The following is a 9,301-nucleotide window of genomic DNA, read 5'->3' on the forward strand; positions in this document are numbered from 1 at the left end:
AGGCTGGGAGAGGTGGAGGGGGCAGCTCCCCTCTGCCAGGACCCAGGGACCTTCTCAGTGCCCTTGGGGTGTGCAAGTGATTCCAGATCAGAAAGCCGGGTGTGTACAGATCTGTTCATTTCCCCCCCTAGTACTTTAGAATCAAAATATTTTGCAGTTTAAGAACTTTGGAGTTTGCAAAGGACTTCCCGGTCTACAGACACTCTGGGAGCCACAAGGCCCTGTCAATTCAGGGCCTTTCCGGGGGTCCAAAGTCCGCCTCTGCCAGTGGCAAGCAGCATTGCTGCGCACATTCTGTTTTCAGTAATCCGGAGGCGTCCGAGCTTCGGCCTGATGTGTTTCAGGGCTCATGTTTCACTTTATGAGGATTGTTGGGGTCTACTGAGTTGCTGCCGATCCAGGTGTTTTTTCCTTCCTTTTGGCATCTCTGAAACCGGAATTTTTTTTAACCATCGGTCGCCTCACTGCATCCTTAGCTTGGGAGGGTTTGTTCCCATCTTCCATGGCAATAACACAGCCGTGCTTTTTACCTCGCTTCCGATTTGGTATTCTCCAGTTCTGAAACATTTTAGGGTTTACAAAACATTTTCCAATTTACAAGGCGTTCTAGGCTTTATTATACATTTCCCAGCGTCCGAGGGCTTTGGGTTTTGCATATAATTTCCCAATGAGAAGGTGCTGGGCCATTAGACCCTTCCCAGAATTCACTGAGCCCTTTTATCCTCAGAACCATCCTGGGACCGCGGGGCTCCTTGTCTCTGGGACAGCATTGGAGTGGGGGTGCCGCTCTCTCCCCTGTGTCAAACTGCTGGTCTGGCTCTGAGACCGGTCCTCCTGTCTGTTAAGGGATCCCCAGGGTTAGATCAGCAGCCCCTAAGCCTGGAAAAGCTTCAGAGCTTCTGCAAAGGAGATTCTGCCAAAGTCGGCTTAAGTGCGGGCTCCCTGCGCGCAGGTGATTTGTGCCCGCGCCCCGCGCTCCCCAGTCAGCCTGACCTGCTGGAGCTGGGTGGGGGCACCTGCCGCACTGCGCCCAGCTGCTAGTGCCTGGGGGCGCTAAGACCTCATGCTAGGCCTCAGGTGACTTTCGGATTTGGTGATTCTGGTTTCGGGGTGTGTCTCCCAGCCCTCAGGTGTGTCCCCTGGGGCCGCTCTCCCTAACCACAACCTGGGCCGCTTAAAGCCGCAGAGTACTTTTCTCGAGGCCGGAGGTCAGGCGTCTGAAATCAAGGTGCCTGCGGGGCTGGGTCCTCTGGTGGACGATCTGTTCTGCGCCTGCCTCCCAGTTCTGCGGTCCCCCAACACTCGGCTGCTCCTGACCTGCCGGCGGATGCTCACCGAGCCTCCCCGAGTCTCTGCGTCCAGGCTTTTGGGTTTTCCTCCTCTTGTGAGGGTGTGTGCCACGGGGGGTAGCGCCTCCTAGATAGTCCAGGAGCAGCTCGCGTCAGCCCCTTCCCTGCCTCTGCAAAGACGCCTTTCCCCAGCAGGCGCCGGCCGGGCCCAGGGACACGCGCCGGCCGTCCCGCCGCCGGCAGGACGCGTCTCCAGAATCCTGGCGTGTCCACACGCAGTTGTGGCGTCTGAGGCTGCCGCCGTGGTCAGCCTGCGGCTCTCCGGCCCCGCGGGCTCGGGCTGGGCTCGGGCTGGGCGGGTGCCCTGCCCCCCAGGCGCGGCACGGACTTCGCCGTGGCCGGCCGCCCGCGGGGGCTGACGCTGGCTCTCCCACAGGTGCGCACGAAGGACGTGCTGTTCGAGAGTATCAGCCACCTGATCGACTACCACCTGCAGAACGGGCAGCCCATCGTGGCCGCCGAGAGCGAGCTGCACCTGCGCGGCGTGGTCAAGCGGGAGCCCTGAGCAAGGTGTGTAGGCGGCGCGGGCCGCCGCCAGACAAGTGCCGCTCCAGTTCCCAGGCCACAGAAGTCGCCCTTGGAAGCACCAGCGCGGCACGCAGCGGCGAGCCCCCGTCTAACGCCCGGATGCCTCAGCTCCCCCCAGCCCCCACCCGCCCCGAGCATCAGCCGCCCTGGGGCTGTGCCCGTCCGGACCGTTCCTCGCCCGTGGACTCCGCCGCGTGGCCTCATGCCTGGCTTCTCTCCCCGAGTGTCAGGTGTTCAGGGTCCCTCCCCGTGGCCTTGAGGGTCACAGCTGCCCCCCTTCGTGCCGCGTGATGTTTCCGTTGGGGCACACGTTTGCATCCTTGCATCTGCGGCCGGCCGCGTCGTACCCCTTCGTCCGCGGTGGACCCGGGGTGTCCACGTTCTGGCCCTTGTGAGGGCTGCGGGCGGCCCCGGGTGGGCGTGTGCCCAGGCGCGGAGTTGCTGAGTCATCCCAGCAGCTGCTCCGCTGGTGACGCTCCTGGATCCCTGCTGGGAGGTGGGAGTGTGAGGCATGTGGGTGGGCCGGGTGCGGTGGGAGGGGGCGGGGCTGTGGACTTAGGGCCTCTGGTGGCTCTGGGGTGGGGGCGGCCAGGCAGGGAAGGGTCGGTGGACCAGAGAGGTAGGGGACGTGGGCATCCGTCGGGCGAAGGGAGAGGCAAGAGCTGACTTGGCTTGGGGAGGGGGCGGCCAGGGCACAGGCGTGTGGACCCCAAAGGGCTGAGCCAAAGCAGCTTTTGGAGCTCCGTGGCGACCCCCGCCTGCCCCTCCCCCAGGAGACCTGCTCGTGGGGCCAGGCCTGGGCTGCAGGCGGACAAGCAGGCCTAGGCGTGGGCAGCCTGGGACAGCGGGGCTGTGGGATCGAGGGCTGTGTCTCACGTGGCGGTGGCCGGGAGCCGCCTGCCTCCCCTCACCCCCAAAGCGGCTCGCGAACCGAGAGAGAAAGCCTTGGCAGTAGTAACGGCTGTGCGTGTCATCGCCGACACCCACAGGTGCCACGCAGCACTATAATTAGCGCTCGGTCCGCGGAAGACGCGGCAGCGGGGCGGATAAGGCGTTCGTCTGGGCCACACAGCGCCACGCGGGTCTGGGCCGGACGCTGGCCCGCCGGCCTGAGGCTGGCCGCTTCGCCTCGAGTACCTGAGGCCTGGGGCACTGATGCTGGGCCCAGTTCGGGCGGGGGTCCGGCTGACCCTTGAGGGCTTCTCCCCTTTCTCCTCCAGGTGATGGTTCTCAGCCCCACTCCTGCCCGCGCCCCAGACGCCCCGTCGTGGCCTTCTCTGGACCCCCGCCAGGTGCTCAGGCCCGAGCCACTGCTGTCTCTCCTTCCTCTGCATGGGTCTCTGGAATCTTTCTTCCTCCAGCCAGCCCTGGGCTGGGCTGGTCAGTAGGGCCCTGGTAGGGGGCCCAAGACCCTTGCCTGCCTGCACCCTTTGCCTGGAGTGAGGGTGTACATACCAAAGACAGAACCTTTTCTTGCCTTTATGAAAATGTATCAAAAATCAGTCTCTGCTGGGGCCCGCACTGAGGTCCGTGAGCGGCAAGGAGGCCTGGGCCTGGCTGGCCTTGGGCCTTTCTCCCCCGAAAGCGAAGCCCCAGGCCCCGGGCTGCAGTCAGGGTCCCATCCTCACCGGGCTCAGTTCTTCCTCCTGAAACATTGGTGCACAGTTGTCTTTTTTGGGGGAGAACTGAGGTGCTTTGGGCCAAGGCCCGTGATGACACTGAAGTGGGGGCTCATTGAAGTGGGATACAGGGGACACCCAGCACCTCCAAGACAGTTGGTCCAGTGGGGGTGGTTGAGAGGGCTGCTGTCCAGCTGAGGGCTGGTCTGGAGGTGCGGCATCTGCTGGTACCTAAACCCGGAGTGGCCGTGGGGAGAGTGACCCCGCCTGCACACGAGGGGGTTTCTCGGGCTAGGCCGGGGCTGGTCTCCTGGGGTTGGCCTCCCTGGCGCTGCAGGGGTGGAGAGCCTGGGCCTGGGGGGGGCCTGTGACTCCCTGTTGGGGAGCGTGTGGGGTTCCACGCCTGAATCCCAACATCTCTCAGATACCTCTGTTTACACCCTAAGACAAAGCACACCCCAACCTCTCTTTGCAAACACCCTAGTTTGTGTCCCAAATGCTACATGCCTTTCTCTTAAGACACCCCAGCATACCTGGCAGGAAACCCCTGTTTTCTTTACCAAATTGCTCCAACTTAGCCCTGAACGGACTCCTACTTCTCAGGTACCCCAGCTCTCTCGGCTGTCTCCTCAGAGCCCCTTCTCTCTGAGGCCAGCTCTGCTCGCGAGGACCCTCACCTTCCCTCATATTAGTTTTGAGACTCCCTTTCAGAGAGGCCCCATCTCCCCCCGGACCCTCCTCCAACTCCCAAAGTGGCCTGGAGGCCCCAGGCCCCTGGGTGAGGCTGTAGCTGCTCTGTGGCCGGCCGGGTCTGCCCCGCGACCTGGCCAGGGGACCGGGGACGGGTGTGTGAGTGAAAGCCAGCCTGGTCTGCCTGCATCTGGGGCCACCACAAGGCAGAGCCAGAGGGACCCTGTCGAGTCTCCGGCTGCAGGAGCCAGAGACTGAGAGCCGTGGGTCTGTGCGTCACACGCCCATCTTCCTGTCCACGTACCCCGCTGGCCACTCAGCTACCCACACCTCACACCGCCCATCGCCCATCGCCCGTCAGCAGTCCAGCCACAACCTCCCTCGCCACACACACACAACTGCCTTTAACACCCTGCAGGGGCACAGGAGCTCGGCAGCCCAGGGACGGGAGGTCAGTGTGGCAGAGGGGAGACGGGGTGGTGGGGGGCACGGGCCGGTGCTGCGGTGGTATGTTCCCAAGCAGGGAACAGCACAGAGGTGGTATGTTCCCAAGCAGGGACACGGCGATGGAGGCAGGGAGGCGGCTCCGGGCTGGGCCGTGCCCAGGAGTCAGCTTCCAGAGAACGGTGGCTGGAGACGCTGTCCACACCGCGTCCACGGTGCCACCTGCCCCCAGCCAGTCTCCACCCACACTCTGACACCAGGGCCCCCAGCCGTTGCACCCCACACCCCGACCCTGCGCCGAGACCTGCACAAACTGCGCAAATTCTCCCCACTCACGAGGGGCACCGAGGCTTGGAGATGAGGTCACTGGCCACAGCCCTGGGGGGGCGGGCCTCCACCCCCCCCATGCTGTTCCCTGGGCTGCAGGCCCCCGCACCTGTCTTCTGCCCCCTTCTACCTTCAGTTGTTCAGCTGAAAAATGTCGTGAGAGGTGCGGTGGGGCCTGGCTGGCGCCTGTGGCCGCTGCCCTCTGCAGTCAGGGCGCACACGTCCCCCTGCGCCTCAGCTGGACGGCAGGTGACAGCCTCCCCTGCAGCAGGCCAGCCTGCGCTGCTGGGGTCTGGGCCTTTCCCGGGAGCCCCATTCTTTTCAGGAGGCGAAGACAGAGCACCAGGCAACAGCCCCTGCCCGGGCCGCACGGCCGAGCGGGCCTGGCCTTGGGTCTCGCCCGCTTGCTGACACACTTCCCTCTCGCTTTTCCCGGGGCAAACTAAGACTCTGGCCTGGCTCCTGGCCCCTGGCTCCTGGCCGGTCCCACGCCCCTCCCGGTCTGCGCCATTTCCCTCCCGGCCGGTCTCTGGGGAGGGCGGTGGGAGGTCGCCGGGCACCCTCGAGAGGTGGCACTCAGAGCAGGAGGGGCCTCAGGTACATCCTGTTTGGCCTCCCCACCTGGCCTGGTGCAGCAGCCTGCCACCTGTGATTCCAGAAGGCTGCAGCGCCCGCGGGGGCTGGGCAGTTGCAGAGGACAGTGGGAGTTTTGTTAGCCAGGAGAGGTTCCTGTTTATCGACGGGGACCTGAGCCAGCTGGGAGGCGCCTCCCGCCTCCCCTCTCCCAGGGTGGGTGCCGGGCAGCCCCCGGGCCTGTTCGGCACCCCTGCCCACTGGCCTCCTCTCTGGGCCGCAGTTTCTCCAGCCCCCAGATGTGATGGGGAGGCGGTCCGGGCAGGGCTCAGCTGGGCGGTGGGCGGGGTCTGGGGGCTCTGGGGTTTGCTTCAAAGCCTGGCAAGCCCCGCCCCACGCAGTCCCGCTCCCCACCAGCAGCAGAGGACACACGTGTGCTCTTCACGTGCAACCTGTTGCATCCTCACTCTGCCTTGATGCGGGGACGGTTTGATGGCCACGGCCAGGAGACACGCAGGAGGCGCGCAGGAAGGACTGGCGTTAGGGCTCCCGCCCAGGCGGCGACTCAGCTCAGTGTCCTGATTTCCTTAGCGCAGGGACTGAGGACAGCGCCGCCTCCCAGGCCCTCTGCCTCTGGGCAGGGTGCGCAGAAGTGAGCCCCCCCAGCCCGGCCTGCCGACACTGCCCGCCTCTCAGCTCAGCCGGTCACTCCCCGTCCACTGTCCTGTCCTGCAGTGGAGGGAGGCGACTCGGGGCCCTCAGCGCCTTCCCCACTCGTCTTCCCTGAATGACGCCCCCGCCCGCGCTTGGCAAGAGTGCAGTGGGGCCCCCCACGTCTGGGGCAGGGCAGGGCAAGATGGCCTCACCTTTCCTCCGGGCATGAGCAAGTGGCAGTTGGGGTGTTCTTTACGGTGACTGAGGTGGAGAGGGGGCTCTCAGGTCATGCAGGGCCGGGCGGCGAGTGGCATGCTCTTGGGCACGCGCCCCTGTGCTCACGCCGAGCTGCCCAGGACAGAGGGGCGGGAGCTCGTGGCTGAGCAGAGCCGGGAGGTCGTGGCCGCCTCTGTACTGGGCTTTCACAACTGGACCGTGGGGCTCAACCACTCCTTCCAAGTTCGAGAGGAAGGCCGGGCTGGGGAGACCGCGTGGCCCGCACCCCCTCCCTCTCTCTGCTGCTGACCAGAGGTCACCCCAGAGCAGCCCCGTCCTGGTCGGGCCAGGCCAGGCCCGGGGTAGTCGCAGAACGCAGGACGCGTGCTGGACAATTACCTGGACAGTTACCACAAGTGCAGCGAGGGCCCCACCCGGCCAGCCCTGAGTGTGGGGGCTCTTAGCACCTCCCACACTGGGATTGATTCAGGGTCCCAAAAGGGGCACACTGAGGCTGGGTAGGTGGGCAGGGAGTGGGGGCGGGAGGATGCCGGGGAGCATCCTGTGGTCTTAGGAGCTGTCGTAGGCCTGGTCTTGCTCCCCCTGTTGAACTGTGAGGCGCAGGCTGGCACCTTCTCCCCCATCACGTGCTGTAGTTTGTCGGGGGGCCCCAGCCTGCGGTGTGCTCTCCCTGGCACCCCTCCCGCAGGGTGGCCACAAAGCCGGGGCCCGCATCCCTGCGGCAGCCGCACCCCAGCGCCTCCATCAGTGTCCCCACCCAGGAGGTGCTCCAGGGGCCCCTCCTGGCCTGGCCAAGCGGGTGCCCTGAACCAGCAACCACCTCAGCGGGCGTCCAGGAGGAAGCCCTGGTCTGCCGTCTGGGCGCAGCCCTGGGACCTGCCCTCTGGTGGCTGTGGGGTCAGACTTGGGGCGGACCTCAAGCGTCCTTAAAGACTCAATAAATTCAGTTGTGGCTGTTATTACTGCTGCTGTTTTCGTCATCCTCGTTAGCTGTGAAGGTTGCTCACCGGCGAAATGGATCTGCGCCTCTTCGCAGGGGAACTGGGGCAGAGATTTGGGGGTTTCCAGGGGCCCACGACTCCCGGGACCCTCAGACTTAAATGACAGAGGTGGTCCGCAAGCTGCACAGCCCCTGCTTCTCGCCCACCTCCCCGTCAGGGCCCTGGGTCCCGAGAGACTACGGGGCGCCACCCTGCAAGCATCGCGGGGAGCTGGTCTCGCCGCGGCGGGGGCGGGGCGCAGGGCCGCCGCGGCAGTACTAGGAGGATTACGGCGGCGCGGGGCTGGGCGGTTTCCCGCCGCCGCCGGTGAATGAGTCCGACTGCGCTGCGCCGAGTGGCAGCTCCGGCCGCGTCCAGGTGCCGAGACCTCGCGTGTCCGTGTCCACGGGACAGCCCACCCCCGCCCACTGCCGACGCCGCACCAGCCTCGGGCAGGTGAGTTCTGGCACCTTGCCATGTTCTGCGAGGGCCACCGAGACCCCGTCTTCACCCCAAGCTGAACTGGGGGGGATGGGGAACAGAAGGGGGAGGGGTCAGCTCGCTGCCCCGCCGGCCCCCACGCTCCCCTTCCTTCCCTTGCCCAGCCGCGAATGCCTGAACCCTCTGCCTAGGGAGAAGCCACAGGTGGGTGGGAGCTAGGGGAGGGTAGGACTAGGGCTCTGGGAAGGGGGTCCACCCGCCCCCCGTGTCTCCCCTCCGGACTAATGTAGAAGCCTAATTTAGAAAGAGCTTTGAGATCCTCAAAATGGGGATGGGGGCCAGAGGGGCCACTGTTCGCTGGGGCCCCCCCAAGAGTTAGGATGGCCCCCACCTCCCCAGGCTTTCCTGCAGGGAAGTTGAGGACAGCCCTGGGGGGCTAAGCCCACCCCAACCCCACCTGGAGCCACAGGGTGACCCTGCCGGCCTTCTGTCCAGGCAACTTCCATAAACAGGTGTGAGGACCTTCTCTTCCCTCCCCCACCCCCCAGGAACGCGAGGGCCCGCAGCTGCCGACCCCTCTTCTCTTCTCAGACGCCGCAGAGACCCCCTGGCCACCTCCTACCGCCCCCATGAAGAAAACCAACATGTGGTTCTTGGAACGGCTCCGGGTGTCGGGGGAAAACAGCGCGTCGGGGGGCGAGGGGGGAGACAAGGCCTCCAAGGGGCCCCTGTACAGCAACGTGCTCACGCCTGACAAGATCCCCGACTTCTTCATCCCCCCCAAGCTGCCCGTGGGACCCCCAGAGACGGAGGGGCAGGCTGAGGGGGGGCCGACCGCGGCAGAGCAGGAGGCGAGCCCGGGCCCTGCCACCCCCCGCCGGGCGCCCTGGAGCCCGCGGCTGCCCGCCAAGCTGGCGGCGGAGAGTAAGAGCCTGCTGAAGGCCGCCACCCGGCACGTGATCCAGATCGAGAGCGCCGAGGACTGGCCGGAGGAGGAGGCCGCGGCCAGCGACGCCCTGGCGGCGGGCGCCGCGGCCCTGCCCTCGGTGCCCAAGGCGCAGACGTCCTACGGCTTCGCCACGCTGGCCGAGAGCCCGCACACGCGGCGCAAGGAGTCCCTGTTCCACAGCGAGCACGGGGCCCTGTCCCAGGTGGGCTCTCCGGGGGCCGGGCGCCGCCAGGCAGGCGCCAAGGCCAATGGGGCTGACGGCGCCCCCCGGGAGGCCGGCGGGGCCCTCATGAGCCCCGGCCGCTACTTCAGCGGCGGGGAGAGCGACACGGGGTCCTCCGCCGAGTCCTCCCCGTTCGGCTCCCCGCTCCTCTCGCGCTCCATGTCGCTGCTCAAGGGCTTCGCCCAGGACAGCCAGGCCAAGGTGAGCCAGCTCAAGCATTCCGTGGGCCGCCACGGCTCGCTGTCGGCGGACGACAGCACGCCCGACACCAGCCCGGGCACCCGGCG

At 66.1% G+C, this 9,301-nt stretch overlaps 2 protein-coding genes across 2 annotated transcripts in view; both read left to right on the forward strand.

Annotated features, from left to right (window-relative positions):
• The window catches only part of SHC2 (SHC (Src homology 2 domain containing) transforming protein 2), a 31,356-nt gene extending 23,976 nt beyond the window's left edge, over window positions 1–7,380 (forward strand). Inside the window, exons 13-14 of the mRNA XM_012729444.1 lie at window positions 1,665–1,859; window positions 3,098–7,380. Of these exons, the coding sequence (XP_012584898.1) occupies window positions 1,665–1,854 (190 nt within the window). The 3' untranslated portion in view covers window positions 1,855–1,859; window positions 3,098–7,380. The remainder of the gene's footprint in view (window positions 1–1,664; window positions 1,860–3,097) is intronic.
• Window positions 7,381–8,471: 1,091 nt separating this feature from the next.
• Window positions 8,472–9,301, forward strand: part of C2CD4C (C2 calcium-dependent domain containing 4C) — a 1,350-nt gene continuing 520 nt past the window's right edge. Inside the window, exon 1 of the mRNA XM_004688950.1 lies at window positions 8,472–9,298. Within this exon, the coding sequence (XP_004689007.1) occupies window positions 8,472–9,298 (827 nt within the window). The remainder of the gene's footprint in view (window positions 9,299–9,301) is intronic.

The sequence above is a fragment of the Condylura cristata genome, unplaced genomic scaffold (genome assembly GCF_000260355.1).
Source record: "Condylura cristata isolate star-nosed mole 26May11 unplaced genomic scaffold, ConCri1.0 scaffold00025, whole genome shotgun sequence".
NCBI lineage: Eukaryota > Metazoa > Chordata > Mammalia > Eulipotyphla > Talpidae > Condylura > Condylura cristata.